Source organism: Hyperoodon ampullatus, assembly GCF_949752795.1.
Source record: "Hyperoodon ampullatus genome assembly, chromosome: 1".
In the NCBI taxonomy this organism is placed as follows: Eukaryota; Metazoa; Chordata; class Mammalia; order Artiodactyla; family Ziphiidae; genus Hyperoodon; species Hyperoodon ampullatus.
The window spans coordinates 39,778,476-39,803,933 of NC_136914.1; the positions used below are offsets into that span (position 1 = coordinate 39,778,476).

At 41.2% G+C, this 25,458-nt stretch overlaps 1 protein-coding gene across 1 annotated transcript; it reads left to right on the forward strand.

Moving 5' to 3' along the window:
• Positions 1-12,795: 12,795 nt before the first annotated feature.
• LOC307061137 (placenta-specific gene 8 protein) lies at positions 12,796-20,583 on the forward strand (the record flags this gene model as incomplete). Its single annotated transcript, XM_079716147.1, has 3 exons — positions 12,796-12,907; positions 15,096-15,220; positions 20,479-20,583. The coding sequence occupies 3 exons, from the start codon at positions 12,796-12,798 to the stop codon at positions 20,581-20,583; spliced, it is 342 nt and encodes a 113-aa protein (XP_079572273.1).
• Between the last annotated feature and the right edge of the window lie 4,875 nt (positions 20,584-25,458).

Sequence of the window (25,458 nt, forward strand, 5' to 3'; positions counted from 1 at the left end):
AACTACAGACTCTCCTGAGCCCCTACCATATCTAACACAAGCGCTACACACGTTGGGTGCCCAGTAATGTTTGCTAACGTGGGTTGGATCTGCAGTTATTCTTAACAGAAGAGAAATAAAAAGGCCCAGGGCCGTGGGTTACAAAGTGTCCTCTGTAAGGGCACTGATGCTGGCATCTCCTGAGATGCCAGGCCTCTGCATGGGCAGGCAGCCCAGGGGTGAGTGGGGCTAGTTCAGCCTGTGCTCCTCGGGAAAGCTGGAGGCTCTGGCATGGCTACATCTGCCTGGAGAAGGGGATGGTATTTTTCTAATTCTCCCCAAGCTGTGTCTTTGCAGAGGGCCACATTTCTCTACATGACAGCACCCTATGCCATAGGGGCAGCAGCCCTGAGGGTGCTCGGTACAGATTCCTGGACCCCAGCCTATCCCACCTAAATCACAATCTCGGAGGATAGTGCCCAGGAATCTACATCGTAAATAAACTCTCCAAGTGGCTTTTACGCACAGTAAGCATTGAAGACCACTGAACGGAGGAGACAAGCTTGTAGACAAGGTCCCAGAAATTCTTGGAAACATTACTGGGCACTAAAATGATTTCAGGGAAGTTGTCTTCTGTTATCTTCCCCTTAACTCCTGCTGTCGATCTTTTACCTTGAAGGTGAAAGACTATTGGGTATTTAATGGCTGAAGCAAAGAGATTTGCAACCGTTTAGGATATTTTGAGTTCGTTTTTATTTTATATTTTATTGCAACCTAAATAAAGGATCCCTAGAATTGTGAAATGATATTTAAACCACAGAGCTGCCACAGGAGTAAGTGTGCTTGTTTTCTCTTCCATTTGATAGCTATCAGTGAGCTCTTTCTGGAGTAAGAAATCTCATGTGAGAAGTTACAAGACCTCTTTCAGAATAAACCACATTGGTCAAAAAGAAGTCTGGGGCGCTGGTTCCTAGTGCTGTTGTTCTGGGCTGGGCCGGATAGAGTAGCCTTCCCCTCTGCTGTAGGTAACCTTCACTACAGGTGAAACTTGAAACCTCCTGGGGCCCCCAATCTTTGCTCAGTTCTAGGTGCTGAAGTCCACAGAAACACCTGGGGTGCCCCAGTTTTCCGTATTCAAAAAAGGAAGTCAAAAGTAGTGAAAGAAACAGAAACCGAGAGGTTTTGACTTTGGGGCTAAAGACTGTTGAGGCCACTACACTGAGAAAGTAAACTGTGGTACAAACTAACTGGCAGTCAGCACATGGATATTTCCCACGAAGCTGCTGGCTACAAAATGTGCAGATTACCATTGACTTAACTTCAAAGGCACTCAGAGAATGCTCCAGTCTCTGCTTTAAGGGCTAATAGCAGCCAATCTGAATACACAGATATATAAAGTATGTACAGAGTGAGGACAGTTAGGAAAAGGAAAGGATGGTTAGATAATTGCAGGCAAGTTTTTATTTTGAAATCTTCAGATCATTCTATTCAAAATCACCACATAGACTTCTTAAAAAAATAAGCAAGTTAAATGAACATGTTTCTCCTGAGAGAGGTCATAGGAAGGGTATAAGTTCAGTCATCCAGCAAGTAGTTACTGAATGCCAACTTGTGCCAGGCACTGGCCAGGGGCTAAGGAGAAAAAAATTCAGACAGCTATAGGATAATTAGCACAACTCTTTACTTTCTTTCTTTCTTTCTTTCTTTTTTTTTTTTTTTTTTTTTGTCACGGCATTTGCTTTTTGTTTCCAAAATGGGTATTTCTTGTGTTGATTATAAAAGGAATAAATGCTAATTGTAAAAAAATTTTTCAGACAATGCATAAAATTATAAAGATAAAAGTTAAAAATATCTACCAGCCGATCACCTAGTGATAACCACCGAACATTTTGTATAGCCTTTCCTGTTTTTTTCTGATATTTGATTGTTAAAAAGAAATACAAAAGAAAGTTTGAATTTCCTTTTCTTTTTTTTTTTTTTTTTTTTTTTTGGCGGTACGCGGGCCTCTCACTGTTGTGGCCTCTCCCGTTGCGGAGCACAGGCTCCGGACGCGCAGGCTGAGCGGCCGTGTCTCACGGGACCAGCCGCTCCGCGGCATGTGGGATCTTCCCGGACCGGGGCACGTATCCGTGTCCTCTGCATCAGCAGGCGGACTCTCAACCACTGCGCCACCGGGGAAGCCCTGAATTTCCTTTTTTAAAAGCATTTCCTGCAACGCCTCTTCTTCCCAGGCCCCAAATATGGGAAGCTATCACCCAAAACTATGGTTTCTGTCGTGTGAGTACTGGGGTTTGGGATATAGGATGTGTGGCGGTCTAAAGGAGTTCTAGGGAGAACTGCCACTGCTTAAGTGGTTTTCAGGGCTGAGCACTAGCCTGTGTCTGATGTGCACCGGCTCCAGCGGGCATCACGCACTAAGACCGCGTGTTAATGGGCACCTACTGTGTGCCAGGCCCTGCGCTAAGCTTTTGCGTTACCAAGGTGATTATTGTAAAAAGGGTGAGCAACCGAAATGGCACAATTGCAATTTCTTTACCTCCTTTTTCATGAATCCACAGAACGAGTTTGTTTAGAAAGCTGTGGATCCTTCTTACTAAAATGAAAAACAGGCACGATGATAGTTTCTTTCTGTCTTACTTCCTGATCAGAAGTGAGCTGATCAGCCCACTCATCTGATGAAAACTTTAAAAAATGTATCACAAATGCCTGGTGAGACTGAGCGGCCGCGCCTGGCGGAGCGGCAGGGTGCCGGGCAGCGGCGCCCCGACCCTGTCCCAGACCCCGGGCTCCCCCGCTCCTGCCTGGCCAATCTCGTCTCCCACCAAGTCCGGCAGGTCCAGCTGCGTACGGCGACAGGGACCAGCCCGGGTCCCAGCCTCGCGGACCCTCCCCGCGTCCGCGAGACGCAGCCGCCTGGAGCTGGCCGCGCCCTGACTGCGGCCGACCCTGCTCTCGGGCTCCGCGCTGCCTGCCCGGAGGGATTCGGGGGCAAAAAGTCGGGTCCCAGCAGAGGTGACGGCCGGGTACACAACTCACGTACTGGGAGGCGGAACGTGGGTGCCTGGCGGAGAACACCTTCTGCGCCGCAGCGCTGCGCGCAGTCACCATACTGAGGGGCGAGAGGTCACGGCGGTGAGACGCCCACCCCACCCTCCGCCGCGCCCTGCTGAAGCCCCCGGCCCTGCTCCTGCCGAGGTCACACCTCCCGCGTGCGCCGGAAACGGGGAGCGAGTGGGCTCTCCGCCCCAAAGGGAAAAGCGGGGGCTGCTGATGGGCCCGGATGCTTTGATAACTTGGTTCAGCCTGACACCGGCGCGCCCGGCCACCGGCGGACTGTCCTGCCCTTGTCCCTTCTCCCTGCAAGGGAGCCAGAGCACAGCCAGAGGCAAGTTCGCTTCGTTCCATCACCTGATGATCTTACCCTTCAAGATAGACTCCTGCCTACACAGACACCCACAGATAACACAGGCCCCGAATGATCGCCCCCCGCCACCTTCCCTCCTCCCCCCCATTTTTGTTCACTTACTAAACTTTCTTTCGCAGTGTTTTCTGTGAGATCCACAGAGGTTAGCCTCTCTTATTGTAAAAGAGCAGTAAAAAGCCATTATGGCACATTAAAAAATAAATAAATAAAGCAAAAACCAAAATAAAAAACCACTTTAATGCATATAAAAGGACAAGCCTAATAAATTTTAAATAAGCTTCAGCTATTCTGAATGCATTTTATGGTGTTTTATACGAAAAAGAGAAATTCTTTAGGATGGTTCCTAAGAATTATAAGGGGGAAATGCAACCACAGTTCAAAAACCTTCTTATGGCTATGTTTACATTATATACTACTTGGATTTGGGAATGTACGTTTTACAGCTTTTGTAACAGATTGCTTTTGTATTTTTCACTCTAAGTCCGATGGGGGGCTCTCCTCTTCCCATATTCTCTTATGTTTCGTTTTCTTATTTCTTAGAAATAATTTCAGATTTATGAAAAATGTTGGAACAATAACACACAAAAAGACAAACAATAACAAATGTTGGCCACGATGACGGAACCCGCAAACAAAATGCAGCAGTTTTGGAAAACAATGTGAAGCAATTAGAAATGCTAAACATGGCCTTGGTGGTATAGTGGTGAGCATAGTTGCCTTCCAAAATGCAAAACATAAAGTTAGTATTTTGACCCAGCAATTCCACTTCTAGATAGACACCCAAGAGGAATGAAAACAAATGTCCGCACAAAAACCTGTGTGGTACGCAGATAGTAATAGGAGCATTATTCATAATAACAAAAAAGTAGAAGCAATCTAAATGACCATCAGTTGATCAATGGACAAACACAAAATGGTATATCCACACAATGGAATATTATTCAGCAGTAAAAAAAAAAAGTACTAATGCATGCTGTGGTAAGGATGAACCTTGAAAACATTATGCTAACTAAACGAAGTCAGTTACAAAAAAAGAATATATTCTCTGATTCCATTTATATGAAATGACTAGAATAAGCAAACCAATAGAAACAAAAAGCAGATTAGAGGCTGTTTGGATGTAGGGGAGGCGAGAGGAAGTGGGTAGTGACTGTTAATGGATACGGGTGCTAAAGGATGTGTGCTAAAATATTTCAAGATTAGATTATGGTGGTGGTTATGCAAGTAGGAATATACTAAAATCTCTGAACTGTATCCATTTTAAACAATTGAACTTTATAGTATGTAAAATATTTCTCAATAAGATATTTTTTAAAATAACAGGGACTTTCCTGGCAGTCCAGTGGTTAGGACTCCACGTTTCCATTGCAAGCGGTGCGGGTTCAATCCCTGGTCGGGGAACTAAGATCCCACATGCACACGGCACAGCCTAAAAAATACAAAAATAAAAAAGTAATACGCAGGGCTTCCCTGGTGGTGCAGTGGTTGGGAGTCCGCCTGCTGATGCAGGGGACATGGGTTCGTGCCCCGGTCTGGGAAAATCCCACATGCCGTGGAGCGGCTGGGCCCGTGAGCCATGGCCGCTGAGCCTGCGCGTCCGGAGCCTGTGCTCCGCAACGGGAGAGGCCACAGCAGTGAGAGGCCCGCGTACCACAAAAAAAAAAAAAAAAAAAAAGTAACACGCAGAGTCCCCATACACCCCACACTGGCTTTCCTGGTTAATGTTTTACATAACAATAGTACAAATACTGAAACCAGGAAATTAATATTGGCAAACTGCTATCACCTAGTTAATCTACAGATTTTATCCAAATGTTACCAATTGTCCCACTATTGTCCTAAGGAAGAGAAAAGCAGCCCTTGCCATCGTGGATCTGGCCCAGTGCTGTGAGCTAGGCTTTGGTGTTGCAGCAAGCTGGCCTGGCACTCACACCAGGTCTTTTTTTTTTTTTTTTTGGAGATATAATTGACATATAACATTATATTAGTTTCAGGTGTACAACATAACGATTTGATATTTGTATATACTGTGAAATGATCACCACAGTAAATCTAGTTAACATGCATCACCACACAGTTACAAAATTTTTTCCTGAGATGAGAACTTTTAAGATTTATTCTCTTAGCAACTTCTAAATATACAATACAGTGTTATTAACTATAGTCACCATGCTGTACATTACAACCCCAGGACTTATTTATTTTACAACTGCAATTTTGTACCTTTAGACCACCTTCACCCATTTCTCCCATGCCCTACCCCTCACCTCTAACAGCCACCAATCTGTTCTCCGTATCCATGAGTTTGGTTTGTTGGCTTGTTTTAGATTCCACGTATAAGTGAGATCATATTGTATTTGTCTTTCTGTGTCTGACTTATTTCACTTAGCGTAATGCCTTTAAAGTCCATCCATATTGTCCTTCCCACTGGGTCTTGATGTTCCCCTCTAGCACATGAACAATTTCACAGAGCATCAACATCAGATAAGACCATGACGGATCAAATAAAAACACTAACACTCCGTAATCATATTTGAACACAGATGAACTTTAAACATTATCCAAGCCACAAAATACCAAACATTTCCCTTTCCTGACTAATATGAGTGATTGCTGTTTCTTTACCTGTTGCAGGGTTAGGCTTGCTCTAGTCACCTTCATTCCCATAGATAAGATTTATTAATATACCCAGTCATAGCATTGTCTCCACTTTCTGGAGCACATCAGTATGTCCCATTACTGATAATATCAACTTTGGTCACTTGACTCAGATAGTGTCTGCCAGATTTATCCACTAGAGAGTTGCTGTTTTTCTCTTTGTAATTAATAAGTAGGCTGTGGGGAGATACTTTGAGATGTGTAAATATGTTGTTTCTCATCATACTTTCAAAGTCTAATTTTAGCATCCATCTGTGAGTCTTGCCTATAACAATTATTACTGTAGTGTTTGCCAAATGGTGATCTTGTATTTCTGTCACTCCCTCTATATTAATTAATGGGAATTCTCCCTCATTTTATTTATTATTATTATTATTATTATTATGGCCGTGCCATGTAGCCTGCAGGATCTTAGTTCCCTGAGCAGGGATCGAACCTTGCCTCCTGCAGTGGAAACATGGAGCCTTAACCTCTGGGGACCACCAGGGAATTCCCCCCTTCTCCCTCAGAGCAAATAAAATTTACTCTTTTATTTATATCAGTAGAGAGTTACGGATAGTTTAGTCTATGAATTATAATCAGATATTAACATTGTTTGGTTACACAAATTGTCCCAGATTTAGCCATTGGAAGAGCCATCAAGTTGGCTCTGAGGTCCTATCTCTAATCCATATTTGCACCCTTTTTTACTTTTTGGTACACAAGATGTTCCAGGCTTATCTTGTACTTCCCTTTCCCAGCCCTGGAATCATCCATTTCTCGAATGAACTCAGGCTCTTTTTTTAATTGGAAAATGGTATTTAGAAACCAAGATTTGGGCACAAGGTGTGTTCATTGATAGTGGGTTGTTGTTGCTTCTAGGTCCTCTCAATGGAGAGGGCTAGGAAATATTTATGTATTCATACATATATACACATTTCTATATCTCTCTGTGTGTATGGGTGTGTGTGTGTGTACTGTAAAGTTGTTGTTTATTGCCTCAGTGGCTTTCTAAGTGCTTGTTTTGAACTTTTACCAAGTTATTGACCACTTCTAAGTACCCATCCCCAGTACATGTGTTCATAAGCCTTATAATGACTTACCCATCTTACCCTTTTCCTACTTTCCACGTTGACCCAGTTACATTTAAATTATCCAGTGAGAATGCTTCCTGCATGCCACAAGCTACCCTACTCATGACCCTCAATAAAGGCATTCGCCCATGAGTCCTGGCTCTGCTCTCTCGACGCCTGCTGTTACCAAACTTCAGGCTTTTAAGGGACTTTGCATGGCCCTCTGGGCATGTCATGCCTCCCCCTTCAGGACCTGTGAGTAGAATAAATTCTTTACTTTCATATGCTTGTCTGAATGGGATTTCCGTAACCGTGTCAGAGTGGCCCTTAAAGACCCCACAAAGGAGTCTTACCCCCTCATTTACAACTGTGTGTGTGTGTAAATAACCATGAGTTCATACCACTGATTCCAATCCAATAGGACTCATACTAGCTGTCCTCCTTTCCTTATTTGTAATTTCTTTCTCTGACAGGGAAAAATCTCAATCTCATTATCCATAGTATCTTATTCAAGCCATAGATGATAGATAGATAGATAGATAGATAGATAGATAGATAGATAGATAGATTTCAGAATTGCTCATTCATACCCCTGTGAAAAACAAGTTTAGTAACTAGAGTATAATATTTATGTCAGTTATTTTTTATAGCTTTATGTTACATAGTCAAAATACTTTCCAAGGTTATTTAGGTTACCTTTTTCTTCCTCAGTGTGGTTATAATATTAATTGTAATACAGTCAGGTCTATTTGTTACTGTTTATATTGCATTTTGGGATCCTGCCACATTCTGGTTGAGTTTGACTATCCATTTATGCATTGACTTGATATGTGAAATATTAGCATGGTTGGAAGAGTCAGAGCCATATGAAAAGGTACACTTAGAGAAGCGTTGCCCCCAGCCCTGCTACTCCATTTCCATTCTCTCATTCTTTCCCCCTCATTTACCCTGAACATAACAAGTTTCATTTGTGTCTGGTTTATTCTTCCTGTATTTCTTACTGCACAACTGAACAGATACATGTGTGTTTTCTTATTTCCCTTTATTTCTTACATGAAGGATATCATACCAGAAACATTCTTTTGTACATATTTTTTCCCACTTATATATATCTTGGAAGTTACTTCATGTCAGTTTATAGAGCTCGTCCTCATTCTTTTTTTGATAGCTGCATAACACTCCGCTGTGTGGGTGTACCATAGTTTATTCAACCTGTCTCCCATATAGTGCTTACAATTATTTTGCAAAAACAAACAATGCTGCTAGGAATAACCTCATGCATATATGTTTTTGCATTTTTGGAGGTATATCTTCAGGATGAATTTCTAGATATGGGATAACTTGGGCAAATGGTAAGCGTACGTGTAGTTTTGTTAAGTATTGCCAAAGTTCCTTCCAGAATGGTTGCACCGGTTTTCATTCTCACCGGAAATATATGAGTACCTGTTCCTCCACAGCCTTGCCAAAAGAATGTGTTGCATACTCTTTAATTTTTGCCACTTGACAAGTGTTTAATTTGCATTTCTTTAATATTGAGTGAGTTTGAACATCTTTTTTAATATACTTAAGGTCATTTTCATGTCTTCTTTTGTGAATTATCCGTTCCTGCCTTGTAATTTGTCAACCTTGGGGCTTTTAAGTTTCTCTCATTTTAAAGATTTTTTTTTGATACTTAATGTCAGATTTTGTCCTCTCTTTGTGTACCTATAATCATTTTATTAAAACTCAGGAAAATATATGTTTGCAGACCACACTCACTAATGGGAAGGGAAATACCTAGAGCTGTTTTCTGATGGTGATAAAGTTCAACAGACAGAAACCTTTTAAAAACGTTTTAAAGCTTCTTCCTTCTTTCTAAAAAAAATAAAAATAAACTCGTTTAATAGTCATCCAAAAACACTTTGTCCTTCACATGAGGCTGTTTGCTAGGACTCAGGGGACCATTTATAATGATAGACCTGGTTAATTTACAATTAGCTATGATGAAGCCTGGGCAGATTTAGACATGTTTGAACCATTGTTGATACGCTTTCAGTTGTGTGGAAAAGCATCCAAGATGTTGCCTTGTTTCATATACTGCTCTCTCTTTTCGTCCATGGGAAATACCAAACTAGCCAGGCATTACTGAGCAATGCAATCTAGAAAGAAACCCAGTTAATTCAAGAAATAGAAAAAGTGTAAAGTAATATGGAACAATTGAGGTAATTTGCTTGTTTTTGACACTGCCCTATGAGGGAAATAATACAAGAAAGCAATAGTATAATCACATTGCCTGAGTATCTCAAAGCACTGTATTTTCAATTTTAGTGTTTTTCTTTTGTCCTGAATTCTGAAGTGGAAATGTATTACATCTCAGTATCTAGCACACTGTGAGTGAATCAAGCATATAATAAGTACTTAATTCAAGAAGACAAGGAAAAGTACCTTCTATTAAACTACATTGAAGTTGGTGCTAAAGGAATAAATATGAAAAGAGAGTTCCAGTTCTCAAGGAGATCACAACAAACCAATGAAAATGCCACCCTGTAATAAGTGCTGTGATGCAGCAGGGCTCTAAAGCTAAGGGGCAAAGGGAGGGACAGGGACTGTGGAGTGAAGCCAGAGAAGGATTTGAATTTCATAATTTACTTAAACTCTCTGAATCTCCATTTCCTTATCAACTCAATAAAGATAATAATTCCTACTTAGCAGGGCTGTTGCAACATTAAGTGGACAGTGTGAGTCTAGCACAGTGCCTGATATAGGGTAGAATTTCAATGAATATTAGCTGATATTATTGCCAATAGATATTTGTGGAAATCATCAAAAGAAATTTCCTTGCTGCATTTTTGTACATTTTAGCCATTCTCCCTGATACTAATCTGATTTTTTTTAGTGTTCATTAAATTCATCCCTAGACTTTATCTCATAGAAGGTACTCATAGAAGGTACTTTTCATTGTCTTCTTGAATTAAGTACTTATTATATGCTTGATTCACTCACAGTGTGCTAGACACTGAGATGTAATACATTTCCACTTCAGAATACAGGACAAAAGAAAATACTCTCAATAAGCACAGAAGGTGGATAGGTCAGAAACCATTTCCATTTTTACAGATTAGTAGGAGGAAATTTAAGTGACTAGTTAAATAACTAGGCTGATCAATGACTAGTCCAAGATCACACGGTTTAGGAAACCAGAATGTGAGCAAAGATATTCTCACTTCAAATCAAATCAGTGTTGCATGACCCCACACTGCCTCTCATGATGGAGAGAAATTAGGACTAACCTAACAAAATGCACTTCATAATAAACTTTGCTGGGGCACACCATCAAGGCTTGCCCCTAACACGAACCAAGGGTCTGTCAGCGCTGACAGTCTGCACTGTCAGAGGGATACAGGCTCCAGGTAAATTTGAAGTGAAGGACCAACTTGGATGCAGGAAGATTGGAGAGGACTACTGTGACATTGTGGTTTTTAATAAGAAATACATATTTGGTCTTCACTCCTGTTCATGGCACAGAGCTCCTAAAATCTTTGGAATTTCTTACATGGTAAGAGCGATAAAGGTGTCTTGTTATTCATAACAAGCCCCTCTCAACTACAGAGGAGTTTATGCTAATGAAGTGACTTTTTGGAAAGCCCTTGAGGGTGCTTTGTTTAGAGGGTTGGAACTTTTAGCCCCAGCTCTCAGATTTCCAGGGGAGGGGAGAGGGGTTTGGAGACTGAGTTCAATCACCAATGGCCAATGATTTAATCAATCATGCCTATGTCATCAAGGCTCCATAAGAACCCAAAAGGACAGAGTTCAGAGAGCTTTTGGGTTGGTGTGCTGGGAGGGTGGCCCACCCCAAACTCCACAGGCTCTGAACCTTACTCTATGTATCTTTTCATCTGGTTGTTCATTCGTATCCTTTAATAGCCTTTGTAATATATCAATAATCTAGTAAGTAATCTATTTTCCTGAGTTCTGTGAGCCACTCCAGCAAATTTATCAAACCTGAGGAAGGGGTCATGGGAACCTCTGATCTAGTTGGTCAGAAGCACAGGTGACAACCTGGTCTTACAATTGGCATGTGAAGTAGGGGAGGGAGGGCAGTCTTGTGGGACTGAGCCCTTAGCACGTGGAATCTGACACTGTCTCCTGTAGACAGTGTCAGAATTGAGCTAAATTGTAGGACACTGTATGGGCAGGCTCCCCAAGATGTCTGTTCTCTTGTTCTCTGTACATTCTCTGCTCGACCAGTCCCTGCTTCACCTACATTCTATTCAGATGACTGACCTTCCCTAATCAGCAAATACCTACATACTTGCCCCCGGCCCCAGCTAGTGATTGTTCTAAGCTTTAGATCAGAATATCTCCCCTGTGATAGCTTACCAAAGGGGTTGTGAGAGGCTGTGCTCCTCTGCTGGTTTCCCTGGTAACCAGTGAGCCAACCTGATGTCAATCCCCCCTAAAACTGGTAACCTCCCCCTCCCCCCATCCCCTGCCCTGGGAGCGAAGACTGGTGGGCTGTCACTCCAGGACCTTGCTTCAGAAATGTAAGATCCCCCTATCCATTAAACCACTGATGTTTCTGCCACTGACTCTGGGCTCTTTCTTCAGTCTCTGGACAAGTACAGGGCTCGCAGGCCTGCAGGGTGCAACCCAATGGACCGCCAGCTGGTGTTGCAGAATTGCTTGGTGTGGGAAAAAGCTACCACACATTTGGTGATCACAGGTGACAGTGTTCTGTGAGTAGACAGAAAACAGGGGAGTTTTTCCTTTACAACTGCTCGTCAGAAACAAGTCCACAACAAAAGGGAACATAAAAGAGGGGCAAGAGGGGAAAGGTTGCAAGTACACAAAAGCTTAGGATGGTGCAATTTTATGGAAGTCCATTTCCGTAATTCGCTACTCCTTTTGTCAACTGAAAAAAAATGCACAACGTGAGCATTGTGAGTTAAGTTTTATTTGGAGCCAAATGAGGACTATAGCCCGGGAGAACAGCCTCTCAGATAGTTCTGAGGAACTGCTGCGAAGAGGTCGGAGGGGAGGTCAGTAATACATGGTTTTAGTGAAGGGGGCACGTGCGGCAAACACACGTTTTGGCAGAAAGTCGCTGCTGGTCACGCGGAGCAGATGCAGATGCCTCCGTTAATGATTTTAGTGCTTTTCTAGATAAGAGAAGAGGTAAGAAATGGGGCTCATAAAATCTTCTCCTAAAAAATATCTAGCTCTCTGGAGGCCTGTTCTGCCAGTGTTTCCCAGAGCACACAGTGCCGCATTCCTGATCTCCCTGCTGAACTCCTTTCAGGGTGTGTTGGAGGTCAGCTACTGCAGTGGCCGGTGACTTCGTTCTTGTAGACCCAAACAGCGCGCAACAATTTTTAGTTGGCACGGTCATTATCACGGGTTTCCTCATTTGTTTCCCTGTCTTGTGTGGAGACCAGGCACCTGTTTAAAACAGTTTTTACAATCCTGTTACATTCCCTAACGCCAAGAGAAGAATCTGTACGTTTTACCAGTTCAGTGAATCCCTTCCCCCAGGGGCCTCTGCAGAAATTCTGTTCTTCAAAGATCAACAAGTCACTTGGTCTAAATTGCCTCACTTGCCCGTGAAGCAGAGTACCTCAAAACAGGCTTCCAAGAGCAACCTCCAGGCTACTTACACCAAGTCTTTCCTTTCAGACCACAGCCACGTAAGACCCTGCATCGAAAATGCAAGCTCCACCTCCGGTGGTCATTGTAAGTCAGCCTGGAAGTGGTCCGGTTCCTCAAATCTCTAACTGGCAGACGGGCATGTGTGACTGCTTCAGCGATTGCGGCGTCTGTAAGTGCTGGGGAAAGTGCCCCCGTAACTGATGCGGAGGTGAATTACCAAAGACCAAATCCTTCCCTCATTCCTCCCTTATTGTGTAGTAAACGTTCCCCACTGATGCCAAAGTACCCTGTGTGTCAGGCAATGCTTTGTTATCAGAAAAAGCCCGTACGGATTGTAAATTAATTCTTCTCCACCCTTCGAAGAATAGTTTTACTCCTAAAATAAGTTCTGGAGTTAAGATAACAGGAAAAAAGCTGATGACTCTAACAATGAACAGACTTGGCCTAATGACTATAAATAGACCATACATCATATTAAAAGAGACATTTCAAGTTTTACTTGATTAAAAAAAAAAAGACTGCTCTTGTTACACATAAATTAAACTCATTATTTTATAGTTAACACTGTGCCCAGTAAACAAGGGATAATTTTCATCCATGGTTTCAGCATGAACTCAGAGAAGAATTATTTTATTTGTACATTTAGCTTTGTTATACACCTAAGAATAAAGAATTCTAAAGGCAATTAACTTCTCATTGGGTAAAATATCTCTGACTCTCCTTGTTTTTTGTTTTGTTTCTTTTATGAGAGCTCTCTAAGTAAACTTAGGAGAGAGGAAGTTTGAGAGAAGGTGGGGGTGTCAGAGAGGTCAAATGCTTAGTTCTCAACACCAAGCAGGAAACAAACAAACCTGCCTATATAACAAATTTTGCTCTGAGGTTTTTGTATTTGTTTTCCGGCCTCCTTGAAGTCTACACGGTGTTCTGAGACAGGAAAGGAAATCTTGTTAACCTTTAACTTATCAGTGGAATTGAAATTTGAAATCGAGTTGATAATTACATTGAAAAGCATAAAGGGGGGCTTCCCTGGTGATGCAGTGGTTAAGGACCCGTCTGCCAATGCAAGGGACACGGGTTCAAACCCTGGTCCGGGAAGATCCCACATGCTGCAGAGCAACTAAGCCCGTGTGCCACAACTACTGAGGCTGCGCTCTAGAGCCTGCGAGCCACAACTGCTGAAGCCTGTGCTCTGCAACAAGAGAAGCCACCGCAATGAGAAGCCCGCGCACCACAACAAACAGTAGCCACCGCCTTCTGCAAGTAGAGAAAGCCTGCGCACAGCAACACAGACCAAACGCAGCCAAAAATAAAGATAAATAAATAAAATTTTTTTAAAAAGTAGATTGTAAAATAATATTTAAAGTAATATTAGATATTAAAAATAATATTTTTTTAAAAAGCACAGAGGGAAAGAATTACCTAGGAAAGGGAAAAGTTGGGTTTATTGATTTGCTCTCATTGTCCTACTGGATGACCTGGGGTGATGACTTACACTTCTCAGGACATTAGTTCAACATCTGCATATCTTTGTGATAATGAAACCACAATAATAAAACCTTCTAAAGATGAACATTCTAATACCCTAACCCCTAGTATTGTTACTCGAATAAGTGAATTACAAGTCCTAATATGAGCTTAATATCTTCATACAGAATTTCTTAATTGTAGATCTGACCAAATCATTCTCCCTTCTTAAAATATTTCAGAGGTTCCTCATGACTTCCATGACCCATTCTGAGCACTCGTACTTCCTCGTTATCCAGTCTCCAACCTGCCGTGGGTCCAGCTTCATCCCCGTCCCATCCCTGGCTCCAGCCATGTTGAATGAAAACCAGCCACTGCCGAGACATACCATGTTATCTAAAGAGGCTCTTTTCCCTTTCCTCTACCTATAAAATTCCTAATCATCCTTCAATATTCAGATCAAGTAACATTTCCTTCCCAGAGCACTGGAGGCCCCATTTGTGTGAGTGACTCCTTGGCATCCTGAGTAGGTTTCTGTTGGAGAACTTTTCATATTATCTAACTTCCCTTCTAGACTTCAGACAGAGGCATTGTCAGTACTGAGGATAATCTCTGGAACATGGCTAGGTTTCAGTGAATCATTCAATACATGGATGAAGGCAGTACTACAAAAAGAATACAGACTTTCCAAGGTGTGGTCATTCCAGAAATGATTGGGTGGGGAAAAGGGAGAAGTTGATGCGTTGCTGAGCAAAAGCAGTGAAGATGGACTTGGCAGCAGGATGTGTGACAAAGGGCCCAGGATTTGGACCGCCATTCATGAAAGCACACTAACTTTCAACTGTGGTGGGGGCACAGTGGAGTAATTTGTACCTCTGATTTCATGTGTCCAGGTCTCTGTGGCATATTTTGCTTCATGTGTCTTGCATGTCAAGTTGCATCTGATATGAATGAATGCTGTCTGTGTGGAACAAGCGTTGCAATGAGGACCCTCTACAGGACTCGATACGGCATCCCGGTGAGTCTCTTATGATACTGTATCATTCAAGTATGTGCCCACGTTCAAAGTAATTGTTATAAACATGGAGACAATTTGATGGTACCCATCATCATACGAATTTGATTAGTAGGAGTTTCCTAGCATCTGCAACCTTGTATTCCATTACTGTAGCAATAGATCCTCTGGTTATGGGACCTCCTTCTATGTTTCTGTGAAAACCTTAGAAAATAAACAACTCGGGCCCCAGCCGCTCTGCGGCATGTGGGGTCTTCCCGGACTGGGGCACGAATCCATGTCCCCTGCATTGGCAGGCGGACTCTCAACCACTGCGCCACCAGGGAAACCCCATAAACAACTCATATTTGCAATGTATGTCATACAGTGGAAGAAGATTGTTCAGAGCCTACTATGCCCCAGGTATATTATGTATGTTACATCATTTAATCCTTACACCATCCCCGTAAAGTAAGTAGGCCCACCAGGTAGAATTCCTTCTTACTCAGGGGAAGTCGTTCTTTCTCTATTAAGCCCTTCAACTAATTAGATGAGGCCCACCCACATTATGGAGGGTTACTCTAAGTCTACTGATTTAAATGTTAATCTCATCTGAAATATTATCTTCACAGAAACATCTAGAATAGTGTTTGATCTAATATCTGGGTACTATGACCTGGCCAAGTTGACACATAAAATTAACCATCACAGGAAACAAATATCAATAAATAGGCAGAATATTTTAGGAACTTATTTTATTCTATTGAAATTATTTTATTTTTTCATTTGAAAATATTTCTTACTTTTTAAATTATACAAAATAATACATATATAGGTAATTTTATGACAAATTCAAACACAGAGGTATATAAAATAAAAAGTGAAAATCTCTACTCAGTGATAAATTCTATTAGTAACTTGGTGGTCTCCTTCCTCAGGTTTTTTTTTTCCTATGCCTATAAGGCATATACATATAGATTAGATGTAGCTATAGCTATAGATCTAGACATATGGCGTTTGGGATTTGCAGGGCTCTTTTATCGCTTTTTTTTTTTAATGAGTTCATACTATATTGTAACCTGTTTTTTCCACTTAATATATGGTAGACCCCCTTTATGTCTGTAATACAGATTCTTTTTAATGTCTGCATAGTATTCCATCATAGAGATAACATACTTAATCACTTCCTTATTGATGAAAGGTTAAGTGATATTACAGTTTAAATAGTTGTACGTATATGATTTTGTACATGCACTGGTATTTTTGTAGGATAGTGTACTAGATTAGATTGAGAGATCACAGGATATGCACATTCAAAATTTGAAAAATACTGTCAAGTATCCCTTCAAAAAGATTATATCAATTTATAATTTATTAATATTATATGTGTGCCAATATAATATTTTTCATGTTGCCTGTCAGAGAGGCAAAAATGATATTTCCTTGTTGTTTTAGTTAAATTTTTATTAGATAAATCAAGCAACTTTTTGAAAAAAAATTTTTTTTGCTGTACGCGGGCCTCTCACTGCTGTGGCCTCTCCCGTTGAGGAGCACAGGCTCCAGACGCGCAGGCTCGGCGGCCATGGCTCACGGGCCCAGCCGCTCCGCAGCATTTGGGATCTTCCCGGACCGGGGCACACACCCATGTCCCCTGCATCGGCAGGTGGACTCTCAACCACTGCGCCACCAGGAAAGCCCAACTTTTTGAAAATTTATTGTCCTTTTGCATTTCTTCTATAAATTATCTGTACATATGCTTTGTTCATTGTTTTATTGAGTTGTTTGTCTTTTCTAATTGATTTGTAGGAGCTCCTTATTTATTATGCTATGACTATTTAACATGAAAGTTATCAACTTTTTTAAAGGCTTAGTACATAGTCAATTTTTAAAAATGCTCATTAGGAGTTTGAAAAATTAATAACAGTCTGAAACTAAAACTTTAGTTGGTTTTGACAAAATTTGGAAGATTGGAAGGAAGAGGAAGAAACAAAGATATTCTAAAGGCTTTGTCTGGCATTGATAGATAAATACACATTTTTTTATAAAAAGAACATTACTGAGGTATAACTGACTTACAATAAACTGCATATATTTAACATGTACAATTTGATAAGTTTAGACATATGTATATACCTGTGAAACCTCACAGTCAAAATAGTGAACATATTCATCACCCCCAAAATTTACTCACATCCCTTTGTAATCTTTTCTTCTTTCCCCTCCCCTCTTCCCCAAGTAACCACCAATATGTTTTCTGTCACTATAGATTAGTTTTCATTTTCTACCATTTTATATAATAGACCTATACAGTGTGTAGCTTCTTTCACTCAGTATAATTATTTTGGGATTCTTCAAATCGTTGTGTTGTGTAAACTTAAATGTGTTAAGAGGGTAGATCTCATATTAAGTATACATTTTTAACCCAAACAATAAAATTAGAAAAAAAAAGAAAATATTTGAATGGCAAATAAGAACATAAGAAGATGTTCAACATCATCAGTCATTAGAGAAATGAAAATTAAAACCACAATGAGTTACCACTACACACCTATTGGGATAGCTAAAATTAATCAGCCTAAACCACACCAAGTGTGAGTGGATATGGAGGAACTGAAACTCTCATGCACTGCTGATTGGAATGTAAAATACAGTTTCTTAAAAAGTTAAATATACACCTTCTTTTTGGCCCAGCCATTCTGCTCCTAGATATTTACCCTGCAAAAATATGTATCCATATCAAGACTTGTACACAAATGTTCAGAGCAGTTTTGCTTGTAATAGCCAAATACTAAGAACCACCCAAATGTCCCCCAGCAGGTGAATGGATAGACAAATTGTGATCTATCCATATAATAGAATACTACTCAGCAATAAAAAGGAATGAACTATTGATACCCACAACAACATAGATGAATCTCAAGATAAATATAATGTTAATAGCCAGGACATGGAAGCAACCTAAGTGTCCATCAACTGATGAATGGATAAAGAAGATGTGGCACATATATACAATGAAATATTACTCAGCCATAAAAAGAAGCAAAATTGAGTTATTTGTAGTGAGATGGATGGACCTAGAGTCTGTCATACAGAGTGAAGTAAGTCAGAAAGAGAAAAACAAATACTGTATGCTAACATATATATATGGAATCTTAAAAAAAATAAAAGAAATGGTTCTGAAGAACCTAGGGGCAGGACAGGAATAAAGACAGAGATGTAGAGAATGGACTTGACACGGGGAGGAGGAAGGGTAAGCTGGGACAAAGTGAGAGAGTGGCATGGACTTATATATACTACCAAATGTAAAATAGCTCGTGGGAAGCAGCCGCAGAGCACAGAGAGATCAGCTGGGTGCTTTGAGACCACCTAGAGGGTTGGGATAGGGAGGGTAGGAGGGAGATGCAAGAGGGAGGAGATATGGGGGTATATGTATATGTATAGCTGATTCACTTTGTTAAAAAGCAGAAACTAACACACCATTGTAAAGCAAGTATACTCCAATAAAGATGTTAAAAAAATTTTTTTAATATATAATGTTAAGTTGTGGGTAAAAATTTAAGGGTCGTTGCTAATAAAAATTAGTTGTGGAACATCTAAAACTACTAAAGGGAACAAAAGGAACCAGGAAAGGTCTATTCAGCCAAAAAAAGAAAAGAAGGAAAAAATACCATTTGATGAATACCAAACGTAAAATAATTTGGCTATCTCATGGGTGGGAGTGATTTAGATTTCTCAGCTGTGCTAAAATATCTTTACCTTTTATATTTCTTTTAGTGTGTTTGTGGTGAGTCTTTGAGAGTCTGACCTCTTACACGATAGGTGAATATCTGCCCCACTTATCTCACCCCTCTTCTCTTCTGGGGCCCCAAAGCCCACATTAGGGTCATCTGTTAAACTGCTCTGCAGGCTGCATTCCAGGCAAGGCCACAGCTGGCAGCTCTGGGCTGGCCCAGCTGCTCAAGCTGGCATCAGCTAACCACTCATCTTTCATTCCCCAGCCAGTTCTTCCTCCTTTCTGAGCTGAGAGTTTTTGGTTTGGGGTTTATCTAATACCGTGCCTCTGATGTACCGTTAGGTTTCATGTTCCTTAGCTCCGTTTTACTTTCTCCTTCAATGTAATCCCATCTGCTTTATTTTTTTTTTCCAAAAATTGCTCATGATTTCTGGCTCACTAAATCCCCCCAGCCCTGTTTTCTAGTACAGCTTTCATTTTAGTTAACAAAGCTCTGCAAGCACATAGTTTTTAAAATTATCCAATTTATAAGGTTTGTTAAGGAAAATAATAGTCCCCAAACTTCTCTCCCCTACTTCCTCTTTCCCAAGGCTGATCTTTGGGTGTTTACCTCCATATCTCCAAATGGTAGACTTGTATTGCTACTCTTTGACTTTGCAGTTTGGGGCATTGTCTCTGGACTTCCTACTGTAGAAGATGAGAATTTAGTTCTGTTTTCTCCCCCTTCCCCACCATGAACATGCACCCTACCCCTACCCCACTCCTTCCAATATAGTTATATATAATTTTGGTTAAATCCATATTTAGTATTTATATTATGATAGCTCTGCTTGCTCTTCAGAGTTGAGTTGAATCGTGTAGTGAACTATGATTGCCTTTTCTACTAAACTCTGTTTTTCCTACTATTAATAATGCTTGGCTTTTTCATTAGGAGTTTTTCATTTACTTAAGAGTAGTGCAGTCCCAAACTCCTTCCCAGTTTTCTAAATCTCTTCCCCAAACATTCAATACATCAGACATTCTATCATTTTCATCTCCTTGATGAAATCACTCCCTGACCCGCTACCCTTTGAACTAGATGCTTTTCACTCTTGGTGCTCTGCTTTTGCCCTGAGATCTCCTTCGCCATGACTGGAGATTCCATTAACCGCTCCCCCATGTTAGTCTCTGGTTTCTTATACCTTTCTTGGTTTGCTCTTTCACTTTGGTGGAGGCATCCTCTAGTAGCTTCCTGAGAAAGGGAGCAGGTAGAAGAGAAAAGAAAGAGATTTTACTTCCTGAAACTCCTTATTTTACCCTCATATTGATAGTTTGGTTAGATATCTTCTATTTTCAATATCACAAAGTATAGGAAAACATTTGATGTCATAAAAAGAGACAGGAGCTATATAGAGAACTCAACTAACATTTTCCTGAATGTATCCATCCAAACTCCGAATTCAAAGGATCAATGCTTTCTGCTTCTCTTCAAAATGTCTTGAAAATTCACAAGTCTTAATTCCCAAATAGGTGGATTTTACATTTCTGTTTCTGTTATATTTTCAAACAGGGATCCATTTGTGATGACTATTTGGTGACCCTTTGCTGTCCTCTGTGTTCTCTTTGCCAAATCAAGAGAGACATCAACAGAAGGAGAGCCATGCGTACTTTCTAAAAAAACAATGGTAAGTCCCAGAATCTGTGAATGTTGAGAAATATAATCAAGGGCTTTGTAAACTAAGCATTATTTTGAATAATAATTCAATAATAACAATTATTTAAGTCTCTCAAATGTTATCTTAATATAAAGATTGACTTTGATTTCTTCAAATGAAGAAAGCTTGTTTGGACTGCCATAACAAAATAACATAGCTTAAACAGGTTAAACAACAGGAATTTATTTCTCATAGTTCTGAATGCTGGGAAGGCCAAGATTAAGTATGAGCCAGTTCAGTTCCTTGGTGAGGATGCTCTTCCTAGCTTGCAGTTGGCCACCTTTTTTGCTGTGTCCTCAAATATTGGAGAGAGAGAGAGAGAGTTTTGGCCTTTCTTCTTATGAGGACAGTATTCCCATCATGGGGCCCTCACCTTCATGATCTCATCTAAACCTAATTACTTCCCAAAGGCTTCACCTCATAATACCATCACACTGGGGATTAGGGTTTCAACATATGAGTTTTGTGGCCGGGGGGACAGAAACATTCAGTTCACAAAAATAACTCTATATCTTGAAACTATATTTTAGCAAATAAAGGGATGGTGACCTCTCTAGACTTCTCAGAATTCTGATGGTCTATTAATGAAGCACCACTTGCAAAATACGAGAGTGTGGTGAGATACAAAAGAAGTGGAAAGCACTTTCCCTGCTAATACAAACATATTGATGAAAGAAACTGGTAAATAATTATAAAGTAGTAGAGCAAATGAAAATTACGTTATGTAATATTTGGATTAATTGTGGCATAATGCATCTATCAATAATGAGGTGAGGTTAAACAGGAAAGAGAAGGTGAACTTTGAAAGAGGTGGAATAGAATACAGAATATTTGGAAATGTTCTGTAGAATGTCATCATCTGAAATTCAATCAAGTCATTTCCAACTCATTTTTCCAAGATTCTCAGAATTAGCTATTGAGTAGAAATCAACAAGATTTTGTCAGTCTTCTATAGAATGTATCTTGAGTATGGGAAGAAAACATTAATTTTCCCATTCTTTGCAAAAATCCCACTTCCTTTCTCAAGTGAATGAGAACTCTGTATAAGTTAACAAACATAACTCTTGGAAGATATGTTTTCAAATATTCATGCATTTAGCAAATAATGTCTCAAGAACCTAGTACCATGCAGGACACTGTTAGGGACTATGGGGAACGAAGGGAAATAAGCTGGTCCTCTTCCCTTTAGGGACTTTATACTCAAAAAGAAGGCATTAGAAAAGCCCTCAAATAAAATGCAAACTTTGACTAATGCCTTTAGATGAAGTGCTATTTTATGCCCAGAGAAAAGAAAGATGATATCCTGTGAGAAGTGTAAGTGAAAGTTTCTTGAAAGAAGTGATTTTAATTCTAAAGAGGAAGTGAGCATCAGGGTCACAAGAGGAAATAGATGGCACTCAAACTGTGATAATGCAAGGATTTAATGAAGACCATTTATAATGGTGTGGGTGGGAGGTACAGGGAAATGACAGGGGATTGTGCAACAACAGCTGAACCATTACCATCCCTAGGCCTTGGGAGGAGGGGAGGGAGCAGTTACCTGCATCCCAAAGGAGAAAGCTGTGTGACGGCTGCCCTGAGAGGACCTGAGCAGCCTGGGGTAAGCCCTCAGGAAGGAAACAAGGGGAAAACTACCCTGACCTCATTTTCTGATGTCCTTCTGGGCTTCCCATTGGTTGAACACACCGGGAAGGCAGAGAGAAGGACAGTATTGCTGGGGACCACAGCTCAGCCTCCCAGACCACAGGGCAGGACAGACAATGGTAGAAATGGATTGGATGGGGAAAATGGAAGATTTCTGATGCAAGATGAATAGAAATGGGTGTTGCTTCTCATCAGCAACATTAGTGAAACTATAGAGGCAAAAAGAGGAAAAAACATCTTTATGAGCTTAGGTTCGACTTGGCAGGGACATATGGTATAAGTAGGAAAATAATGAGAAATGAAAGATTTAAAAAACTGATTTAGGGCCTTGGCATGCAATGTAGTGAATACTGGGCTAATGATTTGGCCTTTTATTTGGTAAGCACTAGGGAGTTATTGCAGGCTATAAAGGAGTAATATATGTAGGCTTATACTTTAGAAAAATTAACCTGGTAATGACATGTGGCACAGACCGGACAGGATGAGGTCAGAAGCAAAGATTTGGCCTTATACCATTTCAACACTGTTTATCTAAAGAAGCACATGAGACAGTTTGGATAAAATATCTACCCACACATATACAATAATAAATCCTGGCATTTGAGCTTTTTTTTTTAACCTCAAGGAAATTATCTCACTGAAATTTTGAGCTGGTTTGACATAAAATATCTTGGTGGTCCCAACTCCTGTTCCTAAGCTTGGACCCTACATTATTCATTGACAATAACACTTTAGATATACAAATATCTGAAATGGGAGAATAAAGGGATAAAGATAAAAGAATAATGTGATTTACATTAAAAACTGATTGAGACAAAGGGATACAAGAACGAACTGAAAAAGTTCCCAGTAGCCAAAACTGGAACAATTTGAGCAACAAAATAAGGTAGTATTGGATTATAACCCAAAGTATAAAATAAATATCTGAGTATCAGTCCATACTGATATGTATGTAATGGCAATATTATTCATTACTGTGACCAACCTATATGTAAGAATAAGTTTTCTTCAAAAATACACTAATGCAGGGACTTCCCTGGTGGTTCGGTGATTAGGACTCTGCGCTTCCAATGCAGGGGGCGCAGGTTCGATCACTGGTTGGGGAACTAAGATCCCACATGCCGTGCAGCGCTAAACAAAGAAACAGATCAGTGCGGGAGACCTTCAAGATGGAGAGGAGGAGTAAGATGTGGAGATCACCTTCCTCCCCACAAATACATCAGAAATACATCTACACGTGGAACAACTCCTACAGAACACCCACTGAACGCTGGCAGAAGACCTCAGACCTCCCAAAAGGCAAGAAACTCCCCACGTACCTGGGTAGGGCAAAAGAAAAAAGAAAAAACAGAGACAAAAGAATAGGGACGGGACCTGCACCAATGGGAGGGAGCCGTGAAGGAGGAAAGGTTTCCACACACTAGGAAGCCCCTTCACTGGTGGAGATGGGGTGGGGGGGTAGTTGAGGGGAAGCTTCAGAGCCACAGAGGAGAGCGCAGCAACAGGAGTGCAGAAGGCAAAGGTGAGAGATTCCTGCACAGAGGATTGGTGCCGACCAGCACTCACTAGCCTGAGAGGCTTGTCTACTCACCTGCCAGGGTGGGTGAGGGCTGGGAGCTGAGGCTTGGGCTTCGGAGGTCAGATCCCAGGGAGAGGGAGTCCGGGAAAAAGTCTGGATCTGCCAGAGAGGCAAGGGACCTTTGTTGTGGGGTGTGCGTGGAGCAGGGATTCCTTCCCAGTGTGCCCACAGAAGGCAGAACACTGCCTAAGCGAGCTCCAGAGATGGGCACGAGTCACGGCTATCAGCTCAGACCACAGAACGGGCCTGAACTTCTAACACTGCTGCCGCTGCCATCAAGAATCCTGTGTGCCAGCACAGGCCACTATCCACACCCTCCCGGGGACTTGTGCAGCCCACCACTGCCAGGGTCCTGTGATCCAGGGACAACTTCCCCGGGAGAATACACAGCGTGCCTCAGGCTGGGGCAACATAACACTGGCCTCTGCTGCCTCAGGCTCGCCCCACATCCCAATTATGACTACCGTACCCCTCCCTCCCCCTGACCTTAGAGAGCAAGAGAGCCCTAATCAGCTGCTGCTTTAACCCCCAGCTCTCTGGGCAGGGAACAGACTCCTGAGGGTGGCCTACTCACAGAGTTGGGGCCAAAACCAAAGCTGAACCCCAGAAGCTGTGTGAAAGAATAAGAGAAAGGGAAATTTTTCCGTGCAGCCTCAGGAGAAGCAGATTAAATCCCCACAATCAACCTGATAAACCCTGCATCTGAAGAATACCTAAATGGATAATGAATGTTCCCAAAATTGAGGCGGTGGACTTTGGGAGCAACTGTACACTTGGGATTTGCTTTCTGCATCTATTTTTTTTCTGGTTTTATGTTTATCTTAGCTTAGTATTTAGTGCTTATTATCATTGGTGGATTTGTTTACTGAGGTTTGGTTGCTCTCTTCTTTTTATATATATACATATATATATATATATATTTTTTCCCCCTTTCCTCTTTTCTGTGAGTGTGTATTTGTATGCCTCTTTGTGAGATTTTGTCTGTATAGGTTTGCTTTTACCATTTGTCCTGGGGCTCTGTCTGTTTGTTTTTTGTTTTTGTTTTTTTCTCTCTTCCTTTTCTTCTGAGCTGTATGGCTGGCAGGGTCTTGGTGCTCCATCCAGGTCTCAGGCCTGAGCCTCCGAGGTGGGAGGGCTGAGTCCAGGACATTGGACCACCAGAGACCTCCCAGCCCCACATAATATCAACTGGTTAGAGCTCTCCCAGAGATCTTCATCTCAACACTAAGACACAGCTCCACCCTATCGCCAGCAAGCTTTAGTGCTGAACAAACCATGCCAAACAACTAGCAAGATGGGAACACAACCCTACCAATCAACAGAGAGGCTGCCTACTCTTCAATAAGTGGTGCTGGGAAAACTGGACAGGGACATGTAAAAGTATGAGATTAGATCACTCCCTAACAGCATACACAAAAATAAACTCAAAATGGATTAAAGACCTAAATGTAAGGCCAGAAACTATCAAACTCTTAGAGGAAAACTTAAGAAGAACACTCTATGACATAAATCACAGCAAGATCCTTTTTGACCCACCTCCTAGAGAAATGGAAATAAAAACAAAAATAAACAAATGGGATCTAATGAAACTTAAAAGCTTTTACACAGCAAA